At 39.6% G+C, this 25,803-nt stretch overlaps 1 protein-coding gene across 2 annotated transcripts in view; it reads left to right on the forward strand.

Annotated features, from left to right (window-relative positions):
- Window positions 1-11,100: 11,100 nt before the first annotated feature.
- LOC135464647 (protein Wnt-1-like) overlaps window positions 11,101-25,803 on the forward strand; it is a 28,187-nt gene continuing 13,484 nt past the window's right edge. For both annotated transcript variants that reach the window (XM_064742126.1, XM_064742127.1), the window contains exons 1-2: window positions 11,101-11,254; window positions 19,713-19,972. In XM_064742126.1, the coding sequence (XP_064598196.1) occupies window positions 11,160-11,254; window positions 19,713-19,972 (355 nt within the window). In that variant the 5' untranslated portion in view covers window positions 11,101-11,159. The remainder of the gene's footprint in view (window positions 11,255-19,712; window positions 19,973-25,803) is intronic.

A 25,803-nucleotide genomic window follows, 5' to 3' on the forward strand; every position in this document is an offset into this window, starting at 1 on the left:
GTCGCACTGACTGTCTGTCTGCTCTGTTTGCTGGTCGATCGGTTTGATTTTGGGCAAGATACCTTTTAATATCGACTTTTAGCGGGATGTCGCAGCTAGTTTGCAGGTGTACATTTATTATACCCTTAACATGTATGTAGTTGCCGTAGGTACACATCACACATACAGATTAATCATCAATGGTATACCCAAATTACCTGAAACTCGATTCTCATTGACTACAATAATTCCGGAATGAAGTCTTATGTTATGACATAATTATGAAGAATATGAGAATGGGAAGAAAAGGTAAAAAAGTAACTTAAAACAAGAACGTTTACAAAAATGCACGTAGCCTTGCACGTAGTCGTTGGACAAGCATTAATGATAGATATTTGACACAATTATTTGATTGAGCATGGCAACAAATATTGCAGAATATTTGCATGCAAGTTTGGATCGGGCACATAAATGCGCAAATGACACAAACACTATCTGGTTCAGCAAAGCGAGACTACACCAAATATCTGCCCTGTATGGTTCGATCTATTTGGCCCATCATATCTATATATCATTTCAAATAAGAGCCATGATCTTTTTGTCTTAAGAACATGATGACCTGATTTTTTCCTTGCAAGGGGAGCATACATCTTTATCCAGTTTAGAAACTAGATTTTACATTAATACCGATGTTGTTTCTGGACACCTGGGTACCTAACTGAACATACCATGGCTCTGCAATTCACATCCCTACATTGATTTCCAACACGAACGAAAACATTTATTTTTTGATCGCTGTTTGTGTGTCACAAAAAAGGTTTTTAAAAACTTCTTACTGCGGTAAAAGTGGTAAGTGAGCGTATTTCATTGTTGACATGACAGCAATTATGACTCTGCTTGAGTCACTCTCTCTTTACATTTATCTGTACCTCACAGGTGTGAAAGCGGAAAAAGGGACGGGCACCTTGTCGTTTGGAGAACTATCATCCATCATTCTACAAAATAGGACTGAGAATAACTTAGTTACACATTAGAAACAAAATAGGACTGAGAATAACTTAGTTACACATTAGAAACAAAATTGTGACGAAAAAGCTTGAGGAAACTAAAGAAGACAACTTTTAAAATTCAATAGCTGCTATGAATTGGGCTCAAGGTTTGTCAGCTCCCTCAGTGCCAGAACAGGTAAGTTTCTTTTCGGGTTCAGGGACCCGGAAAAGGTTCGCACCCAGTATCGCCGGTATCTGCCAAGACACCACGCCCGGTGTCGATGACTGAGCTAAGTTAGGAGAGTTCATCACACAGAAGCCAGGTGAAAAGACGAAAGACCATCAGAGGCAGTTTTCCTTTGTGCCCGTTCATAGACCCCTGGGTGTGATGATTTTCCCTCGTCTTTGTACAGGGTTGTCTAAGTGTGAATGGGTCACGCGATAGTATCAGGCACTCAATAGAGATCGCCCACCAAGAACATGTTAGTTTTGATAGCATCACCTCCTCTTTACAGACCACAAAATGAACAGTACTATATCCCCGTACAACAGCCCACCTGGCCTCCTAGGTGCGTAGTATATACCCCAGTGAGAGGCAATGTAACATGTGACTTTAGTACACAGAGTTGAGGAGTGTGGGCCGATGCTGTAAGTTACATACGTTTGATTCGCCGTGCTGGTCCATGAAAGACTAAAGCTTACTTAAAAATGCAACTTAATTCACATTTTTTGTATAATAGGATAATACATTAGGACATGAGTATATGTATGGATTACACACCCTTTTAGTTGGAAAACGCGACGTTTCGCTGATGATTCAAAGGCTGTTATTAAGCTGTTGTTAACGTCGCGTTTTTCGATTAAAGGAGTGTGTAAATCACATATGTCATCGTTCTTATGTTTCACGGAAAGAAATTAAAAAGATTTTACTTCTTAAAATATTCGGACGCAAACATTCACCAAATATGGATTACATTTCTACGTTTACTAAAAGTCACTTTTGGCGTAACAAATGAAGTCATCGGAACACGTGGTAGCTATCATCGCAGTCTTTGATTAACATGAGAGTGGTTACTGGAGAATAAAGAAGAAGAAATTTATTTATGTATTTGATTGGTGTTTGACGCCAGACTAGAGAAAAAATGTGACAACGGCCAGTTATATTTGTGCAAGAAACAGGGGTGGCCCGATGGAACCACTGGATTCTGGCATGACATGTTAAATAGGAAACTGACATGAATTTGAAAACTGACATGAACTACATACTGTGTTAAAAGGAAAGTATCTGTAGAATGTTCTCTAAGGAGGGAAAACGGTATGTTAACGTCGTTGGAGTTTCGCAGAGCGACACCAATAACGAAGGTATCTGAGACGAAAATATACGAATTTAAGACGAATGTACAAAGTATTCGGCAAGTATTATCCTTTAATGGCTACCAAATAAATACATTGATACATAAATGAAATCCATTTCATGAATAATAACCGACTTGGTAAGTGCAAAGGTACCACCTTCGCGTGTAAATTTGGTTTTTATTTTATATAGTATAGCTGACCTGACACGAACACGCAGGAGGTCAGCTTCTGCTCTAGTTTCTGCGCATGCACAGGCGCAATTTTTCCGACTAAGTGAGCGATCACTCTGAAAACCAAACCAGGTCATGTCTAACCAAAATACTATGGGATCCGGGGAGGGGAGGGGGGGAGGTTTGCAAGGTGTAGGTGTGTGTGTGGGTGGGGGGGGGGGATATAGAAGTTTCCCTAGGACAACCAGCTACCCACAGGAATTTGTGGGCGTGGTCACAGTTTCTTAATCTTGATCCAAGTCGCTTTTGATGCGCCATCTCGCGACATTGATAGCGCCCTCTGGCTTTGGTCAGGCGAACTACGTAGGAATGTCATGCGGATAGAGCAAATTGCACACCGCAGAATGTGTTGTCCGTACACTTTTGATCACTTCATAAGAAAGTAATAAATTAACTCTTACCCTTCGTGTAATAAAAAAGCCATGGTCTCAGCTTTTCTGGGAGACGGGAGAGATTGATCATCGCACAACGTCCCCCCACCATAACCACCCCCCACCCCCCTCCGCACGAGCCAGTACTGATCTTGTACGAATGTAACAGTCTCTGCCGCCCAGAGCTTGTCACAGCGTACAAGGCAAGATACTTTCCCAGAAGATCATGCTGGCACTGGGCGGCATGTGCTTTTTGAAAACTTGACTAAATTTACAAAGATTTCCATTTTTTTTACTCCATATTCAGTTAATGAACAAGAGTAATTGGTGACGAAAGTAGTTACTCATCCTAAGTGTACTCATTTCACATTTACTCATATAATACACTTTGGATCAAATAGACTGACAGATTGTTGTTGAGTAAATAGTCAACAAATTTCTATAGCATAGCATAGCATAGAATAAACACATCACAAGCGTAGCACAATTTGAAGCATATAGGATGTATTGTCTTGTGATAAGGCTTGATTTGAATTAATTGTGATTCAGCATCTTCATACTTACTTTTTAATTCTTTTCGATTGATAGATTTTTTGCGGCACGTTTGAGGATTAGAGCAAAAGAAGGAGATTAGTTTATGATCGATAGATCTGTTGATCAATATGATGAACCATCGATTGAACAATACATTTAGTGTAGCCCGTTTCCGCTAAACCGTCTCTCGGACTGTCCGTCAAAACGTTTCCCTATAGAAACTCATTTAATTAAAAACTTAATTAGCTTACCTGTCCTCGGTTTACTTTCCGTATGTCACTGGAATTAATGAGACGTTAACCCGTTGATTAGCTAAAAGCCAGTGCTTTTAACATTCATTAAGTGATAGACACACAGGTGTCAATAAGCTATAAATGACCTGGTGTTAAAGGTTTTTAGTATAGTACACACAAAACAAAAATTAGTGCAAACAAAATGATTCAATGAATACAAAAAGTTGCTTATTTTTCTTTTAAACCATAGGGTGTATCTAATTTCAGTGCTGGCCTTGTGGCTTGTGACATTTTAAACACTAATACAGTTGTAGTCAACCGCAGCTCTCTCTCTCGATCAGTTGGAGCAGGGTTTGAAAGGCTCCTGCCAATACATCGCTATCCTGGGTGAAGCTCCGTTTCGCCTATAGGATGTCTTGACCTTCCTTATGCAAGTAATAATTGTTTAATACCACGTGAAATCACCAGCCAAATAAATAAACATCCATTTTATAACCTGTCATTTTTTATTCCTTAGAAAACGCCTCTATTTCACGACAAAAATCTAATTAAATTTCAAACTCGACGTTTATAATTACACTTAATGGGCCATTTCCACAAAGCATTGTGTGAATCAAGTCCAGGCCTGAAGTACGATTTTAAAGGTTATTTTAATTTCTCAGTAGGGTAAATGTCGCATTTTAGTTATTTGATTTATTTATTTATTTACTTATTTGATTGGTGTTTTACGCCGTGCTTAAGAATATTTCACTTATACGACGGTGGCCAGCATTATGGTGGGAGGAAACCCGTCAGAGTTCGGGGAAATCCCACGACCATCCGCACGTTGCTGACAGTTCTTCCCACCTTCCCAGCATAAGCTGGACTTGAATTCACAGCGACCGCATTGGTGAGAGGCTTCTGGGTCATTACGCTGCGCTAGCGCGCTAACCAACATAGGTATTTTAGGCCGTGATGATATTGCTCCAGTTTTCAGTATTCTGTGCGACTGGAACGCCGTTGGATTTTAAACAGTATGTACTGGAGAGTTCGTGGTTCATCGGAGATAACTCATGTACGCAATTGTTGCATTCTTACATAATTTCCAGAGCATTGATTACACTTATCTGGCTTGTGAGAAACATTTCTTTGTTATTATAAAACCCATTCTGGTTTTATTTCTATACAAGCATATAGTTGCAAAAAGATGATGTGTTTTCGGTTAAGCCTGCAAGCATGGTAATGTAAAATGAAAGCGAAACTAAATGTCCCCAATGTACTTGTAATTAGTAACTTAACCAATAGTTCGTCATTTAGTTGACAACTTACATGTTTGCTCTGTTCTTTATAGGGTGTCAGTGGAAAGTTATAGTCCATGTTGAACACCATATTACCAGAGGCAACAACATATCTCTCGATTTTTTCTAATTACAGTTTTTGTTTCCAAGTTTGCGAATAATGTTTTGGCGTTCCTAATTCCCTGTAGGCACGTCGGTTACGATGAATGAGTTCCCATGTCAAATATGTTAACTAATTATGTCTAACCTACGCGTGGCTGTATCCACAGGTGATCAAAGTCTCGTGCTATCCTCAGATGGGAAAAACACCGAAGACAAAAAAGACTTCGGAAGGTAGAAAAAAACAATGTTAATAACGTAAATATGTGAAAACGGAAACTTGTCAAAAAATATGAACAAAAAATATGTCATATCTTGAATGCTGTGCGATTCGAGCTGGCGCCAGACCACTTAGCGCGGCTGATAGCCGAACAATTAGATGACATCAGAAGAAAGCATCACTATCTCAGAAACAACAACAACAACATCTACATGGTGGCTGCATAGCTCTTTACCGTGATGAACTAAGACATAGCGGCTAACTGTAGGCGATGACCTTCCAAAGAGATGGTTTTGAATCTCTTCTCCGGTTCAACATTTGTGGCAGCCTTATTGTGATTAGATTGTAGACAACAAACCGAATGCCTGTAGCAGTGATCTAACCTACAAGACGTAGGCTTTACATTCCCCTCCTCTCGCTGCTTGTGGGGCCTTGGTGACATTAAGTGGTTGGCCACGCGCCATTTGCGCAATCTAACTTTGGCCAAAGACCACGCACTTGTCTTCCACCAATATGGTTAGCATATCTGTACGTTACATATGGGAAAGTTGAACAAGGTATACATGGGCCCTGGCTAACAAAAAACTATGATAGATTTTCTCGAAAGTTCAGTGGCCCTCACTATTAAGGTCGAAGGTTCAAACCCAGCCCTCGCTAGTTCGGTCGAAGCTGTAAGTCAGAATGTTTGCCTTACATGTAACTGGTTAGGGGCGGTGATTTTCCCTTGGTTGTTCCCAACTTTGTAATGCACTGTATTGACATTATTGTGTTGTGTCATTATGTGGAAGTCCCATGTGGAACCCTGTGTACCTTTTTTGTATATACACAATTCTTAGTGTAATATCTGGTTAAAACTTATCCATATCTTTACCTTTCAATTGCGTCTCAAAATAGGCGTCTTTGTGTTAACAAGATCAAACGAGCCGACTCACGTCACACCTCTACAATCACCAGTGATAGCTCCGTCTAAACGCGACCCTGTGGCATTTTCTATCCCCACCCTTTCCTCTTTAAATCACATTGTTTCTCAATCAGTCTACTGGTGGGAAAGTAGCTTCAAAAGGTCTCGTTAATAAATAAACAGATAAACGTTTAGTTGCTTTATGACGATTTAGCACCTAGTGTACACTATAGTCGGCTTTTCGCATTAAGTGACATATGTTAGTTTTGATATTAATCCGATCTCAAGGTGACTGAACAATGAAAATTGACCTTTTCAACAGGTGTGAAAAACAAAAATCTACAACTGGCTGATTAATCTGGAATCCATAGAGTCACGATCACTTAATTAATATTTAATTCTCTGGTTATCCAAACAACAGAAACAAGTTGAATTCCGGAAATTGACGGAAATTCCAAAGTTACTCAAGGTAATTTGCACGAAGGACTAGACAGACCACCGTAGGCGAACAGGGGTAATGTGTAAGATAGAGATAAATGATGTTGACGACTTCAAAGTCACACGATTTTCACATCACTAATTTAGATATATCACCTCATGCAAGAACTCCACCTGCTGCCAAATTGCCACACCCTCTCTCAGCCGCCCACCCAGATCTGAATGGTTGTGTCATGCAGGCGGTGCCCGTCTGTTATGCACAGGGCTTTACCAAACATTATGTAACACTATAAGTGGAAGGCTTTGGATATGACCTATTTTCTCGTATCGTAAGGTGTTTCGTTGAAGTAAATTCAAAATGATATACAAGGGCAACTTTTGATATACATCCAGCATTTTATTTACTCAGCCACCCTGCGCAGCCACCCTGCAATTGCTCGATCAACAAATCAAACAATCAATGAATTAATCACGTTTATTTGTCTTATTGTATTTTTGCTTAACGCTTTAGGCCCTACGTAAGGATTTTTCACCTTTATAATGGCGGTCTGTTTCACGGGTTGAGAAAAGCTGAGTGCACTGAACAAGCCTTCGGCTGTTGGGAATGTTATGTACGAGTTGACGATTGCTGCTGATGTATCTTACAAATATGTGATCATCTTAATCTTGATCACCTTTCTACTGTACACAGTTCACTGGTTAGATTTATGGGTTGATGACAGACGATTATTGAATCCGGAGGAAACTATAACACTTCGTATATGGCAAACGTCCTGACACAAAGCTGGATCTGAACGCCAGAATTAACTGCTCAGATGTCCGTTCACAGCCACTAGACATTTTAGAGTGCGCTTACTGTCCATTCTATCCCATTAAGTCTTGCATGTTGTCATGGAAGTTACACCAAGCAGACATAGCTTCGTTTTCGTATATTAGACATGTAGTTCGGGCATTCTGCTGCTTACTCGTGGCTAATTTATCCCAGCTATTCTGCGGATGCATCTTCATGCACGGTGCTTTTAATCAACATGTGCAACTAGAGCGCAACTAAACGTATCCCTTTAGATGCATTTGAATGGGATGTTAATTAAAGTCTACTTGACAGTTTGAAATATGATTTTACACTATTTGTAGGTTGGCACTGCAATGTGGCTCATGTTACACGGGTAGGCTATTACAGCTTCCTGTGGTCATTTAAGCATGTACACGAACAGTTGAATAAAACCCTAAGTGATGTAAATTGACAAGGCGCTATATTTCACCAATTACGTGTGACCTTTTGTCAATTTTCACTTTGTCGTCGTTGCTCTCTATGCTGTATGTCTTTTATTATATATTAACAGGTTTCTTCAAGTGTTGTTCTATGTGTCCTCTTATCATTGCCAGGTATCACCTTATCATGCCGGTGTATAGTTTGGTTTTCTCTGCCAATTAGTAGGCTTCCGGTAGGCTTAGCTCGACAAGTTCCCCTCGTCAACTATACAGGTTTTTTCACAGGACCTTGTGCACAAGGTCCCGTATTTATTAAGCAACTTAAGACTTAAATCATAATTTGCAAGTCCATAAAAAGCCAAACTCATAACAGAGAAGAACTCAATTTGCAGTCCCCGGTTTCCTACCACCATAATGCTGGCCGCCATCGTATAAGTGAAATATTCTTGAGTACGGCCTAAAACACCATTCAAATAAATAAATAAATCAATTTGCATTTTTCTGCAGTAAAGAACAAGTGCATAAACAATAAACTTTCTTAAGTAAAGCATTTTGTTTATAGCTGGGTTTGAATTTTTGACTCAAGTCTTAAGACATTTGATAAATACGGGCCCAGGTTCCTGGAGGGGTATTGTTTTATCTGGACAGAATGTAATTACACATCCATATGGTCTTCCTTAAACTGGTCTGCAGTATTTTCCCCGATATCTTAATAAATGAAATACAGCTGATTTGAAAATCATCGATGCATTCATCTTCTGTATTTTCCACATGTGTGTAACCTGGGATTAAGATAGACGTCTACTTTAATCGCAGATGTAACAGAGACCATGTATGAAAGACTGTAGCAGGCTTATTTTACTTTGAAATCAAGACACATGAAAGGGATAACGATACAGTCTTTTAACTAATTGTACCAAACGGGATCATAACGCAATCTAAAAAAACGATTAGAGAAATATATTCGATCAAAAACTACCTATGAGTGGTTTGAAAAGTGACCAAGACATTTAAAACATAAGAGCGATATATTAGGTGAGATCTCCATAGCGGGCTGTAGGCACTACACAGGAGTTTACCTTGTGCTCGAATAGATCTGTAAGTGATAGTTCATTCAACTGTCAATCATTCATCAAGGTACGCTAATTACCCTCCCTCGCCGTTTAATCTCTCCACAGGTGTTCACAACGCCACATGGTGAAAGGGGCGTGGCGTGGGCGGTGCTGTAGCTGTCAATCATGTACCGGACATATGCCTATGTCGTTCGACAGAAAGAGAAGATCGCTGATCAAAGAAGCTGTGGCTAATAAAGACCTCAGTGTCTCTCAAGTTTTCACTTCATACCCCCCAGCTATTCCCGGCGGAAAAATCACATACGGAAAGCTGGCCACTGTTTAAGGACAAAACTACAGAAATGTAAATCCAAAAAGGCACACAAAATATGTTTTAAAAAATAAAAGGCAAAGGAACTGTCTCAGAACTATTTTTCCAACGGAAATCTTCCTGATTTCTTTGCCTTCGTCGAAAGGTCGGTTTTATCATTTCTATTTGACACCCGTATTTAAATCAGCCGGTTGCTCGGGAAGCTAATGAGTACTACGGCAAAATAGATAAACTGATAGTAAAGTCCTTGAAGAAGGCATATTAAATGGGACGTTAAAAGGAAGGCGGTATCTAGCCATAGCGTGCATAGAGCTGCGCGGCTGAGTTCACTTAACAACAACAAGGCTCGCTTCGTACACTTGCTTGTCAGAGCAATAAGGTACGGGAAGACAAGCGCAGGTGACAAAGTGACTACCTGGTCCTACTAGTGAGCCCAGGACACACCTGACGATGAGCTGTATTACCAGACCGGCCTCGGTGGATCAAAGGAAGTTACCTGTGTATGCTCCGATCAGTGATTTGATTACGTACACTATTCGCTAAATTCGTCTTTTCCCACCCGACGGAGGTGTACATGTCCATTTAGGTCTGACAACGTCGATTCCCATTCAAACGTTCTATTTTACTTTTTATTTTGTTTATCATCGGTTATCTCAAGGACGTGCTACGTGGGATCATAACACTCCCCACCCCCTGCTGCTTCTCTCGGTGTGTGGTAGGGGATCCTTATACCCATACAGCAGGGTTGTTCAGCCTGCCAAGTTTTTACACCCCATCAACATATTACAATCAAAGAGGACGACAACCATCGATATATATTTGTACCCGTGTGTAATAGAGGTGTGGAAAACAGCGCGTAGGATCGTCCGTAATAGCCATGTCGATCCTTCCACAGGTAGGCGAGAAGTTCCAACTTTTGTCCTGCTGCCTCAAAGCCCTAAAGTGTCGGGAGATGAATTGGGTAGCTATGCCACGAGCCCACAAAACGGAATTGTTGGCGTCCAATATCCCGCGTCTCACCACCCACGGGGATTTGCTCCAGTGATGTGTGGCATCAGACGAGCTAAACGACCGTAGCCCCAAAAAATCAACTATTATTTTTATGGGGGTATTCAGCGAAGAGTCCGAGATTTCGCACAGGAATGAAAAGTTGTGTGTTTTTATCTTAACCCCCGCCAACACGTCTGGCTGCCCGGGGGAGGATGAATAGCCCAGGGGTTGTCCGTGGGTGATCAGGGTTAGAGATCCGTTGAGGGGCCAGACACGCCGGACACGGCTTGTGTTTTGACTTCTATTGGATTGCGAGCGATTACCACCGCTGACTCTTCATGGACAATTACTAAACCAATAAAACACGACAAATGGGCTTTTTACCGGCACTGAAAGTGTGAACGTAAACAAAGGGAAATTGAAAGGAATTCCAAAGAGAAAAGAAAATTCACCTATTCACAAATCTAATTAGCGATCGCCGCCATTATCTTTGGTCGTTCCCCTCCCCCACCTCCTCTTTTCCTCCTTCTAACATATGGCGTTGGTCTGTCCCTTCCCTAGAACCACCGCTTCGTTTTACTGGTATATATATTTGTGTCAATATTTTTTCGCCATACCTGTGTTGGATTTGGTTGGGAATTCCAGGCAAGACTTCTTAATCCGCGACACAACAGAGTTCCAGATATTTGGGAAGAGGAAAAGTGTCGTCTGCGTGCTTTGAAAATAGTTCGAGACCACGTCATACGGGAAACTAATTCAAAGAAAACCCAGGAAAACAGCGGTTTCTCGAAAAAAAGTGACAGTTCTTTGATGTGCTTTGTGCCAAAGCTCGCCTTCTTGGAATTAACATCTCTGTGCTGCTGAGTGTTTGATTGATTTTGATCAAATCACACCCCAAAAAAATTTGCCAGAGGAAAGATTTCTTGGGCGTTTTTCTAGAATTCATCATGAGACTAGTATTAATGGCTTTAATTATGATAGTATCACTTGGATATTTTGTCTGCGATGGAAAGAAAACAAGACTTCGCGGGGTTCAATGGTGGTAAGTATTTGTCTTTGTTACATAATAGCTTTATTTATAACATTTTGTTGTAGATGTACAATCATTTATATACATTGACTTTGACATCGCCCATTGTCTTGCACAATCATTGACCTTCTGAATACATGTAAGCCTGTCCTTCTGTATGTTTAATTGATCAGATGTATGTATTGTTTTTTATTTATTTTTTTGTTTGGTCCTTAAGATAAAAAGATTCTGCTTCTTTTAACCCACCCACACCAAAGTAATCTTGTGGTTTCATTAACAAGAATAGTCGCCGGTCGCGCGCTCAGGAGCACTCGAATTGCAAGGCAATTCAAACAGTGGTGGTTTGGAACACCCCTAGCAATATACTGATTTGTTGTCTTTTTGTAATAGTTTGTGTGCACAGTTGTTTAATAGTCTAGTATCGCCAAAAGCCGTTAATCAAATAATTAAGCCGCAATATAAGTACTTAAACGTTCTTTATCTTGTACCGCAAACTGTAGGATCAATCAGATCAAACATGGCTCAATTGTCAGCTTAGTATAAAAAAAGAGGTTCGGGTTTTGACAACGACATTTCACCCTTCTTTTCTTGTATTTTGAGGAAAGATTCTGCAAGGTACCTAAATCTTAACTCTGCAATCGGCACAAAAATGGGATGTCTTACCCTGCTTTTGAAATATATTTTTTTAGAATTACACGCATATACAAAAAATTCAGCCACAGCAACTTTTTATTTCGTTTTTTCACATTCTCGGCGTGGCTCTGAAAACATTTTCTTTTAAGTCACACAATATAAATGACATCCATTTTGACAGAGACTTAAATTAAGCGTGTGTCAGTTAGCTAGAAAGACTCCATCCATCGGCACCGTGAAAGTTGTCATCTTATAACACAATGTCACCCTAAGCCTTTTATGTGGCCGAACATGTCGCATGGAGGAGAATTACACGTCGTGTCGAACATGCCGGAAACAATCCCATGGTGCTCCCCGCCACTTTGATCATATTCCTTCGCTTACTCATGCCCTGGCATGTTCATTCATTGACTTACTCACTCCATCCACTGAACTCATTCTTTCGCCAAACCTTTATCTGTCCTGTAGTGCAACGACTAAAGGAAGCAAGTGATATGCAGGATTTCCATGACAAACATTGTTTCGGTCTGGAAAGAAATTGAGGGAAATATCAACCTGACTGTGTGAAATATTATTTGTTGTATAGCTAAATATAGGTGGATAAACGAGGAATGCAGTAAACTATTCATTTCAGTTGTTAAATAAAGAGACTCTGTTAATCCATGGAAATTCGGAAAGTCTTTCCTATGCCCTTTTGCGTTCTTTTCTCGTGGCGAAATATGGATTCACGGATAGTGCATTCATTCACCTGAATATTTCATTTCATCTTTTTATTTTCATCTTTTTATCGGTAACTTCTGCAGATCATTCTGGTCCGCAGTCAACGATATACAGTAGTTAAACAAACGAACACCTTGACTGTGCGATTGATCTCTTTCACATTGATATTTGACGGTCTTTGTCTGTCCCAAGAAAAAACCAATTTCGGAGCTTGTAACAGATAAGTCTCTTGATATGGAGGGAATAAAGTTAGTTTCGTGAAACAGTTTAACTCTTAATGTTAATGCGCGATGTTGTCAAGTAAATAGACATATTGGGGAAACATTTGTAACTAAATCTTAACTTGACCGTTATGTTTGACGTGGCTATGTAATAAAAATGGAAGAGAAGTTTGAAATTTGATAAGGGTATATCATGAATGTACCTGCTTAATTCATGAGTATCTCTCTTTTACATGTTACTTTATAGCTCTGTTTGCCAGGACAAATTTGCGTTAATTTTGGCAGGAAATTGTGTGAAAGTGACTTATCGATTAAAAATAATGATTAGATTGTAAAGATATAGATGTAATTTAATAATTGTTTATGAACCAAATTGTCGTTGATAAAGAATAAAGGTTTCGTTATACGCTACATGGAGACCATTTTCAAATGTGTGCCTCTGAGTGTGACAGTTTTCAATGAAAAGTAGGTAAACTAAAAAAAATAATGGCACGTGTGACTTACATGCGACTGGACTTTAGGGAATTTGTTGTGCGCTGTGTTTCAATATATAAGAATTCTATTGAATTAAGGGAATTTGTTCATTAACGATCACCACCGAGTCTATACTTGCAAGGAAAACATTGTCTACCATTGAAAACGCTGAAATAGTTCTTGACCGAATAGCTAACAGAAATTGATTTTTTTGTGAGGCTTGGAAGCTCCCAGGTCCTTGAGTCATTTCTTTGGAATGTCTGAATTATTACGCGTTACGAATTTTAAATAATACGTCAAAAAGAACCGAGAAGGTTCTAGAAATGCTAAGGGTATTTCTGGAACATGAAGTTTGCCACGTAAATAGATTTGAAAGAATAGGCGCTAAAAGTATACACTTTTAGCGGACAATTTTTTCTTCTTCTCACAATACATCAAAGCCCTCTCGAATAACAGCTTCTTTATTTAGTAAAACGACTTTTATACCGCATTGGTATTTGGTATCATGTTACGATAACCATCATAAACAAACGCTGATACGCCCCAGACTACGTTGTGGTTTCCGTGATTGCTACGCCCAACCACAACTACACTGTATTTAGGTGTGTGTATGGTATTATTCTGTATTGTATTGTCACTACAAATGTCCATCGGACATATTTGATGGTAACAATCATACAAACGCGTTTAAGACATTAAAACCCTTGTTACATCTCTGCTTTATCTAATTCATACAAATCATACAAATGCGTTTTAGACATCAAAACCCTTGTTACATTTTGGATTTCAGGCACATATCACTGTGGTCAATTCATACCACAATTAACTCTTATTTGAGTTCACTTTGTTCTTTTTGGTGTCCCCAATTTTTTGCTGAGAGGCACTAATATTTGGTATAGAGGCTGCTATAAGTACTATGACATCTAACAAAATTTAGCCGTGTTTTTCTTCAGATGAATAATTTTTCTTTACGATATGGAATTATTAGTAAACTGACAAAGTGAGCCGTTCAAAACTCCCAAAAATATTTTGATTGAGCCGAGATTTGCATGAAAATATTCGGAATAAATTCAACCCAGTGAAGATAAAAGATCAGCTTTTTCGAAATATCGCTGCAGCTATATAGCCACACCATGCACAAAGCATAGCTGATGAGAAGACGGTATACATATCACTATAGATAGATATCAGACTACAAGCCGCTTGGGCGGTCATCGAATTTGTCGTTGGAGTACCACCGAATTAATTTGACCTGCGTTTCTCAGACACGATTTCAACTGGTGCACTATATTTACCGATTGTTCTGAAGACATCTATCAATGTAGCTGTCAATGCTGAATCTATTACCTTCTCTTTCTGCCCTTTGTAGAGCTGGGTGGTTTGACGCGCAACTATGGTCACGTGTTGTCCAGTTGTACGAATATGATTTTTTTTACTGGGGAATAAAGTAAGCGTCGTGACTAGAATTTGATTGAAATGTCCCAGAAACAAACCGCTTAATAGAGCCCGTTATACCTGGCCGAAGAGGATCATCGTCTATTCTCACCAAACCGTGTACTTACAGCTGTCTTGAAAATGACGTCATGAGTGTCCAAAGGTTTTGTAGATATACAGATTTTAACATGTTCATGTTGTCTCTGCACGAATTTCATTCAGCTTCTTCGGCCTGCAAAATTCAATAGCCAGTTTGTTTGTTTTTTTGTAACTGATTGATTTGTTTCTATAATCATGCAGAGAAACCGAGCAGTGGTGCAAGCGGTTTGTTTGTTTTAGAAATTGTGCATGTATCCCCACGCTTTTGAATAGTAACCTTTTCTTTAGGCTGCAGATGAAGGCGTTCTTGTCCACCATATTGCCGTGAGATATGATCTTATTTTCACTTCCCACGAAACTATTTCGCGCATTGCATATGAGGCTTATTTCTAGCTGTATTATAAGTCGGCAAAACAATTGCTGTGGTTTTTATACACAGTGATTATTTTACGTGACACGCGATTTAGCACATGTAGCTATACTTATTTCATATTTCACCTCTGTCATTTTTGCACCTGAGTGACATTGTTCAAAAAAGACTACAGCTGGAGAATAATCGTTGACAAATGGTCACACGTAACCTCAGTTAGGGTCTTATTCTAAATGTTAAGCTAAATGCTAAGATTGTAACAACTTATAAATCTCCCACCTCAGTACCACTGATTAAGCAGAATGAGATAAAAAAGAAAGTGGCAGTTGTTTTAAATGTGTATTAGACATCAATGATCTGCTCAATATCAAAACGAATCAACTTTGTAAGTATTCCACGAAGCTGACTTCTGCTTCTAAATCTTCATAAAACCAGAAAAACTGAGATACAATATTCGTAGGTTATTCTAACATATACACACAATTCTTAGAGTGCCGGACCCTGTACATGTATGTACTTTCTAAGTAATCATTGCGCGGTGTATAGTGTCAGCTCACTATAATACATGCGTGCTCAGGTAGAGAAGCGTGTATTCATTTTCTTACGAAAATATTTTTCTACTCAGAAAACTGATTCATTTCCAGATAGACCTTAGAAGGGTAGACAAATCAATTTACTTCTCTTTGGTGACTGCAGGAGGCGTGAAAAGGCCCCCAGTTGTGGTGGGAGTTGAAATTACCCACCGCCAAAAACACGAAACGTATACATAAATACCACACCTGTTAGATTTATTCACTTCTAAATATATATACCGTGTCTTACTTTAGCCATGGTCGCAGCAATAACTGTTTGTCATTAAATCGCCCAATGGCGGATTGATTGATTTTTTTTTAGATCAAAACCTAGTTAACTGGGCAGTATTGGAGCCAGGCACGCGAAGACACTGTTTTCAGATATTAATTGTTATGGGTAACAATGTATTGCCAGATGTTATGGCCTTACGTCATAAAGTCGACATTTTTGACCGCTGACTTCAGCCGGATGTCCCCAGCCACAAAAGCACGATACTGAAAGACAAAATGTAGTACATCACCACTTGCTCTTGCCTAACAAAGTGTCGATCATTAAATTCACCAATGTGAATCAATGTAAATAATCACTTTTTGTGTCTGTATCTGGTGAGCGCGCAGGGCAGATCTTCTTGTAGCATACAATAATTTGTGGCTTTTGTATACATACCCCCATCATCAGCACATCTAGCATCAGTGTCCTTTTTATTACTACTATACTTTTTATTATTGGCACTTGTTTGAATGGTCCCATATCCTCGAAATACACTCAACGTCGAACAACTTCAGCATTATCTCTCTACCTCACAACACACCATCGAATGTATCGGTCAGTCAGCTCACTGCTATCTAATACATTCAATCTTCCACAATTATAATAACAAAATCTCCTCAGGTCAAGTCTTACCCATACCATGAATAATTAATGCTTATTCGATGCGCAGGAATTTTTTATTCGGGAAACTATAGGGGCGGGATGTGTCTATTAAGGGAATAATTTACGTTCGTGTTGCACAACCCCTCGGGCTATATGTATATTTCTGTTGATGTTGCCGCCCACCCGATGAGCACGCCAATTAGGTAGTCTGGAAAATAAAAAAGTATGCAGTCTTTGTAATTATGTCACTGCTGACCCGCCATACACCACATAGGTGTGTTTATGTCACTGGTGGCCCGCCATACACCATATAGCTATAATTATGTCACTGCTAACCTCCCATACACCATATGGGTGTGACCGGCTTGTCTCTCTGCCAGACATCAAAACGAATCACAACAGCACAGTTGCCTTGATTTCTCGTCAGTTTGTTTGTTACCTACTTCACACAACACCTGTGAAAAAAACATGGTCTTAATTTTGCCAGAGCTTTTCCAATTACAGCGCCTTTCCGATACATTATGTATGCAATTCTACAAAAACATTTTCTTCCTTATTTGTCAATTTCATCTATGCAGTATTTAATCACAGAATGACTTTTGACGTTATTCAGTTAAGCACTTCTCGGACAAATTTACATTGTCCACTGTTAAGTAAAAGTTAACACTTGGGGTGATGTTTCCCATACTTGCATATCACTCTGTATTTTTGACAAAGCTACCATTTCTATTACAAAAAAGTAACCTTTCTTGTAGTTACCATGCCATTTTTCTATTTCTGAACCACCATTCCTTCTAAAAGTGTTTCCTTAGCTTTATTGATGATAAGCATCCTTTAGACCAAAACCTTTTCTTTTACGAGTGTGACATCAGTCCGTTAACTGTTCCAATGAATGAAAGATATTGCAACAGATTTTTACCATTTCCCCAATGAACTATCGTTGGTAAGACACAAGAACAACAAACGCCAAGCACCCACGCTTACGATATTTTACCTTCACGCAAAGGAGAACGACATCCTGTAGAAGTTTGCAAGTAATATTTTACCTCCTCACAAAGGAGAGTTACTTTGAAGGAAAACTCTCGCGTAAACACCATGGTCAGTATGTGGTTTTATACGTCGACCAAGTACCGTGTATATTAGTCTTTCCGTTTATTCGATTAGTTTCATGGCTGACAGATTGGTAAATACCAGAATGTTCACGCGTACAAACACCCTATCAATTCGCTGACATGCTTGTGTTGAGTTACATGCCTCAGTATTTTGATGATACGGTGTGAGGAAGGCCAGAGTAAACCCACCTTTAACAGTGGTTTAGGATAGACTAGCTGCAATGAACAAACCAACCCATTCTTCGTCTCTTCTTAAACAAAGCAAAAACAAAATTTCCCTTGAACATTAAAGGGCCAAAATCAGTCACGTTTTATGTGAATATACCACGCAAATGATGTTGCCTGTAATGGCATTCATACGCAAACCTTTTTGACGGCTTGTCCCGGTATACGTCTTTACTATATGATATCCAAGTTACGTGTATATTGGAAATTTTGAACGGTTTATTTCGCCAAGACGAAAATATCCACCCCTCTCTTCTTGTGGATACAGCAGCATGCCTCGTACCCATTCACCCTTCTGTCACTTGCCATGTACTGTGATAGGATGAGTCGTCGGAGTTTCGAGTGCACAGCTGTTTGCAATGAACGAGTCAATGGCTACCCCTACAGGCTTGGTGCCACATCGCCGACATCTCAGCCATAGCTCGCAACTCATCCATTTTCTGCCAACATGGTTACGTTTATGTGCCGAGTTAGAAAGCCAAAACGAGGAGGAAAACTTGTCAGCCTTCCAAGTTTGCGTTTGGTGTACGTAGTATGTGTTCAAAGGCGATCTGACAATCCGAATGGGGACAAATGGACTCGAGTTTCCTGCTTGCTTCTTATTGTTTTTGATCACAACTGCTTTTGGCAGCAACCTGAACATGTTAGCGTTGGAGTAACCACCATGTATTGTTTAGACGGCATTAAGACAACTCAGACAAATGGCATTTACCTTGCATTGTGTCAGCAAATAAAACCCATCAGATCCACTAATCAAGTTGGCATAGTATAAGATGCAAAGTTACTCAGAAAAATCTTTTCTTCAATTTTCAGAGGAATCTTAGCCCTATATTAAGACAAGACGTGAGATTAATTTTGAATATATTTAGAATTACCTAAGTTTTAAAATACAAAATGAAACATGTGTGGCGTGCCACTCAACAAATTTCCTTCAATTTTTATACAACCTTTTGTCTTGAACAAAATAATCTTGAAATATTTAAACCCTTTCTACGAATGACTGGTCGAAGAAGAGTTTTTGTATATAATGAACTCTGCCTGGCCGAATGCGGTGTAGACTAGTTCTCGCGAGACTCGTTATAATTCGTGTTTTGTCAGAAATTCATATGGCACCAGATAACTGTATTTAAAACAACCCACAGAGAATGATTTGAAAGGTGCCGAGTAGACATTGGGTCGCTGTTTTTTGTCCCATACCTTCAATTTTTTCCCCCTGTACCTAGATCTCCTTATCACACTGTCGTGGAGATATTATTATTCTTTGCCCATAACCATTCTTGTTTTTTTTTGTCAAAAGCATGCCACAGAGCCTAGTAGACAAATACCCAAACAATCGCCGCCGACAACTCCCTAAGACATTCCCATGGGTGGGTCTCTCTTTTCGTGCGGGAGTAGGAGACAAATGGATGGTATTGTTTGGTCTTTTAAAGTCTCTTGCCTCTCTGTTCAGTTGTCCGCTGTCCCCACAGGCCTGTAACGATCGTTGATGTCTCATAAATACATTAGGGACTTTCTTCCTATGATTTCATCACGTTATTATAGTGCGCACAATCATGGACTGTTTACACACCACCAGCGCCGCGGCGGTTCACGGCGCGAGAAGAATAAGTCCCATCTTAGTTAAACACACGCCTACTGTGCTTGGGCACACGCGCCATGTTTTTTCAACATTGACTTCTCCAGTTTCCCTTCTCAAGTTTTTCTTTCTTATCTTCTTAACTTCTTTTCGAACACAGGGCTCTGGCAAAGATGGGTCAGGCGAGCAATGACGTTCTACGTCCTACAGAACCCGTTTTTGTGAATCCCAGCTTACAGCAGTTAACGAGAAGGCAGCGCCGCCTGGTGACAAAAAATCCCGGTACCGTATTGGCGGTTGCCAAGGGAGCCAAGATGGCGATTGAGGAATGTCAGTACCAGTTTCATGACCGGAAGTGGAATTGCCCAACGTCCGATAACACCCATGGAGGATCCATTTTCGGAAAGATTTTACAAAAAGGTAAGGAATTATTTGTAAATAACTTTAGTAAATTGTCAAGACTCGTTGGATTTTAACATGTGTGCCATTGTGTTCAACATGTATCGTAGGACTGACCAACCAGGTGATCAGTTTGCCCATTTGTCTGTCGATAGAGTTAGGGTCAATCAGTCGGGATGTTTTCGAAGGCCAGCCAGTTGGTATGTCAGTGTGTCAATCAACCCAAAACTAGCAACACAGTTAAGAGGGACAAGTCATAAGATAAATCGACTAGTCAAATATAATCTACCTATAAAAGTTATTCGATTCTGCGCTCCCATTAAGACAAAACACACACACACACACACACACAAATGAAACTGTTCCGTAGCATACGTGTGAAAATGTTGTTGTTAGTTACTATCAGGCCGTAAAAGACTTGTAACCCACATACCTAGCTGTAGCCGTGAAACAAAAGAGGACATGTGAATTAAAAGGAGCGTATGAAATGAAAGGAGCGTAATCCCTATGACTGTTATTCATTCAAATAAACATTAGTAAGATACCTAATTAATCGTATAATGCAACAATAAGAGAGTTCGCGAAGTTAGGATAACAAAATAGGAACACTGAAAATTATATTATAATATGGTATAAGAAGGAAATATAATAATTGAAATATAAGAGTAAAGCAAGGTAGAAATGGACATAAAATCCCAGGAAATGCATAGATCTGTACATTAAATCTAGAAGAACCGAAATGATAGGATTTTATGGTACATACTAGTGAAGAGCTTTAAACTTTTACTCAAATGGTTTTGTCGAAAGGTACCAATGGCTTTATCGTACGTAGATGCAGACTTTGTAAACGCGTCCTTGTACACATATCAACCTGTATAATGATAGCGGAAAGGCAAGCTTAAGGTCAGTCCAGTCAAATCTCCCCTGAGGCTACCAGGCCGCCACGGTGTGGTCGGCGTTTGACAGTTCGAGTAACTCTCCAATGCCCGGAGGTGGGTTTGTCTGTCGGCCGTGTCTGACATGCGCTTTACAAAGTGACAATCGCTCCTCCACATCAAAGAGGTCTTGTGGTTACGGTTAGGCTTTGTATAGAGACAGTTGATCGTGTTGACTTCAGACCACCATGCTATGGTTTGCTGGTTTCGTTCGAGGACACCGTGGTTATAGGATTGGACTGTGGGAAAAGATACCTCTGCAATTCTGACTAATTGAGAACCCTGTCTTTACATGAGAATACAGACATAGAAATTATGAGAATGGTGAACAAACAAAAAACAGCTTTGACTACGAAAAATGTTAAGCTGTTTTAGCGAGTGGCGTATTGTTTTATCTCATTTGAATAATTATTTAGCCATTAAAAGGCAGTTTTTAATTATCTTTTACTATTTAAGTTACAAATATAAGAATACATTTACTGAATGAAAATGTCAGTAGGTAGGCTTAAGTTATGATATCCAAATATCTTGTGTTTGATTATCATGATTTGTCATATACACATTTTACATTTCAAGTTTGTTTCTCAGAAAGCATGCGTTTTTATTTTTAATCATTTTGAATCTGTCTAAATGGGAATAGATGTAGTTGTTATGACCAATGGATCAAAACGTTTCTTTGCTGCTAAACTGAGTCGACGAGTAACCTGTATGTCATGTGCGGGGAATTTGCCGACTAAAGATTCAAACTTCTCGTTTTTCGTGGACTTTTTGTTCTGAGCGATGGTGCGAAGTGTTCTACATCATGGAGCCATATATAAGGTCATCGCACAACTCACGTAAAAGTACGTAACCCAGCTCTTTCAGTGTAACAGGCTTTAAAAAAAAGACTCGATGCTCCATAAACTCTAAAAACTTTTAAGGGCCAATGACAAGCCGAGAAAGACTAATGTATTCTAACACATAATCTCACGCCATATTACAGAGGAGGCCATTCACGGCCCGTCGGCGCCTCTCAATGGTGCTGGATATTTAGCCATGGAGCGCTAAGCTAAAGTGTGTAATATTATTGAAGAAAATAACCGATATCAGATAGCACGTATGAACACAGCGCGTAGATAGATCACTGTTAATGACTGCGTACACCCGCATATCGACGGCGTTCAGGTGTAGCTTGGGAGCCGTTTTACTCGGATGCCGCGTGACTGACCGACTCGCCTGTCACACCTGGGATAACCTCTCATAAGTATTTTCCGCTTCACGTGCTGTGATTAGAGAGTACAATGCAACCTCCATGGGTTCAGTGTTATCGAATGTCTAAGACTCCATAAATTAATTCGTCTAGTTTTGTTCCTGAAGGGGATGCGTCAGCGAAGGCTGGAACAGGAGTTGACTTTCTTTGTCCCAGAATTCCTCGCGCCCGTTCTCTTGTTCCGCTTCCATTCTATCGTCTGCTACATCTCAGTGGGGTTTCCATATGGATAGCTTCTGTTGAACAATCATCATTTCGGATAGGTTAAGCAGAATGCGTCTTGAATGACACAGTTTGGGTTATCTTTTAAACGAGACAAGGCGAGGCAAGCATATGAGGTTTGTTCTGTAGTAATCCGTCTTAATCCCTACAAAAAACTCGAACGTATTTTACTTTATCGGGTTCTTTATTTCCGAGACTTGTACTCCTGCATGAATGCGGACCTATAGCAAATCTCAAACATTCTTGGAAATTATACTAATCTCGTTTTCCTTTATATGTGTTGACATAGAATCCAATAATTGTTTTAGCTCAAAGGCACGTTTTCAAATGTACATAAACCATTCTTCATTCTTAAGAAGTCGAAAAAACAAATGACTAAGAATCACATTTTCTCAAAGATTAAACGTTATGGGTTCAAAAAGGTTCTACGGGAATTAGAAATCGAACCTCTGATCCAATCCTTTTTTTAATATCTCGGAGGCATGAGCTCCGATTTCCTAGACCGCGATGGGACCTGATATGCTATTTCATGTTTCTCGTTACTTGAAAAGCGTTTCGATCAGTCATCAACGTTTAAACTGCGCATGCGCTGATGTGAAAGATACACCGGTGAAACATGTTACTTGACCGTGCCCAGGTCAAATTTGATCAGTTGCGTCGCTGTTTTGAATGGAGCAATTTGGCTTCCGGTTTTATTTGAAGCGTTGCCCAACCTAGTATATCATTTTTCAATACCCACACCCATGGCTTAGCAGTACTCTAGCACTTACTTCTCTCTGTCGGACATACCTTTTACATATGCAAGTTTTAAATTGCTGGGAAACTCGGGAGTGTCTCTTTCAAGTTTTACTTTAGTACTTGAAGTACAAAGTTTCTGATACGTGTGAAGGATCAATATACAAAATGGGGTTCAATTCAGTTTGTTGGTATTCATTTCAACAAACAACTTTTATGCGTTTGCGGTTTTGATTGTGTGCAAATGTCACACAAAATGCTTTCAGATCAAATATTTTCATGACAGATAGGATGTTTACAGAGGCAGCTGAACCCATCTTAACACTATTTACATTCCTATCTACATTTGGTATTGATCAAAAGTGTAATGAGTCTTGCGTACGTTTCGTTTGTTGTTATGGATGGAAATTTTTTTATACTCATTTTGCATTATTTGAAATGTAAACTATAATTTCAAAACACGCACAATCTCAGGATGAAAAAAAAATCTCGGGCTATATGTAATATTTGTGTGCAATAATTCGTAAAAGCAAATGTTGTAATCTTACTTTCTTTGGAACTATAATTCATCTTATTAATATCAAAATTTTCTCTGTACTCCCGTTTAAGACATAGTTTCAAAATGTAAGCACAGAAGTTCCCTATCAAGAGCATAAAAACAACACCATTTTACGAATAGGTGTATAAGCGCGACACACATGTATACGCTTCACTCTGAGCACTACACGATTTGCTTTCTCTCTGGTAGGCACAGCTGTAAAACGTACGATATTACACTGTGTATTTCAGATGGCCGTAACCAATGCACTCTTTTGCAACCAAATTTCACCTCAATGAACAATGCTACTTTCATTCTGACTACATCCCTATAATTTTGTACGTTTTAATTTATTTTCATGTGTAGAAACTAATTCCAGGAACAGACAAAATATAAAGATATTTGCGTAATAATTGTCAGTGTGACTCTACTGTAGCATAAATAGATAGCTTCTCCATTCGGCTTACACGTGTTTGTCCCCAAACCATTGTACAACAACAACACGGTATAAGCAGCTTGGATTATGGACCAAGGTAAAGAAGGCGATCTCTAAAGCTGTGGAAAGCTCGGTGTAATCTACTCTCTGCCAAAGGCCAGAGGTCAAGCGACGAGACACTATCATTCTCAGCCCTTCAGAGACCTCTGGACTCAAACGTCACCATACGAGTCAAGAAGGTAAATTGTGCTTGTGAGTAAATTCTATTCGCTTGGCTCAGTCACCCGAGACGGCAAGCATAAGCCACGTGTTGTTACAATTCACTCCGAGAACACACACACAAAACTACCAGCATAGTCCGCTATATGTGTTATACGCACTGTGAGATTTTTATTAACTGTTCACCCTTGGAATGCACATTGAATGCACATGATGGACGTGTGAAAGAAAAGAGTAGGGTGGAGAAAGTATAAGTGATTCAGTTTTTGTTTAGAGTTTTTGAGAAAAATGATATTCATCCTGTGAGTTTTTCACGACATGTTATGGGAGCCTAAACGGAACATCAGCATTCCGCTTCCTTTCTTTTATACTGACGACAGTCAATTAGCATGCCAGTGTGTTGTGACGTGCTGCCGTTGGTCGGTTACGGTCGTAGTTAAATACACCAGGGGTGGGATATGTTATCAACAGTATCAAGATGGCAGGCCAGCCGAACACAATATCAGAACTCAATCGCTCAAAGTAATAAAGAACCAACTGCTTCATTCTAGGTATCATATGCAGAGTGTTACAAAAGCGCCAGCCCTCCATCTCACTGTTCCATGAGAGGTTGGTGGCGCTTAGCGGACCACGGAGCTCTTGGGAACGTTTGCACAGTTTAAGGTTCTTTCATTAATTTTGGGTGCAAGTCTGAACGTCACAGAAGGTGGTTTATCACCGGTAAACGTGACCACGATCATGTCACAGGAAAATGCTTGAGTGGGGCGTAAATCATCCACCAGTCAATCAGTCAGTCTGTCAAGACACCAACATTCGTACATCATTGTTTGCTCACCTCTCTGCAATTGTTCTATACCCAAAACATTCTTCGCTGGGTTTTAACGTAAATTATGCGAGCAATTTTATTTCCGCCTTAAGCAAACTTCAATGTTTTTCAGTTCACAAAGCCCAGAACACTTGTTGTCCTCCTGAGTATTAACTTAGATCTCTTTTATAACCCTTTATCATGAATATTCAAAATTAGCCTGTGTTGTGGTTTACATCCGGGCGCCTATCTGTTAATCAACCATTGTTTGCAGGACCATAGTCAGATTTTTCTGCCAGTGACCATCTCAGTTAAAACAGTGACATGTTTTGCCTTCGCGTGTCTATAAGTGATAATGCTTAACCCCTGGTAGCCTTTACGGATTGTCACAAGTTTTACATGTACATTCGCCGAGTAGAATGAAACCTACTCCCCTTAGTTGCTGTTGACTTCCTACTGCTCTTATAGATGTGCTTATAGAGACTGTACTTTACAGTACTCGTGTTTCGTGTCTAGAAAAAATGATCTATGCTTTAGTTATGAAACTTTCTTCAGCTTAAATTATCCACTCATCCATATGCCCATATTTATGTGTATATCAGTTTGATTCGGTCTATATAAAAGTGCATTTATTTCCATTATTAATTGCTGGAAATTTAGCACACTTCACCTTAGCCGCACAAATACGTATGTACAAAAACATGTATAACGAG

This window comes from Liolophura sinensis, chromosome 4 (assembly GCF_032854445.1).
Source record: "Liolophura sinensis isolate JHLJ2023 chromosome 4, CUHK_Ljap_v2, whole genome shotgun sequence".
Classification (NCBI taxonomy): domain Eukaryota; kingdom Metazoa; phylum Mollusca; class Polyplacophora; order Chitonida; family Chitonidae; genus Liolophura; species Liolophura sinensis.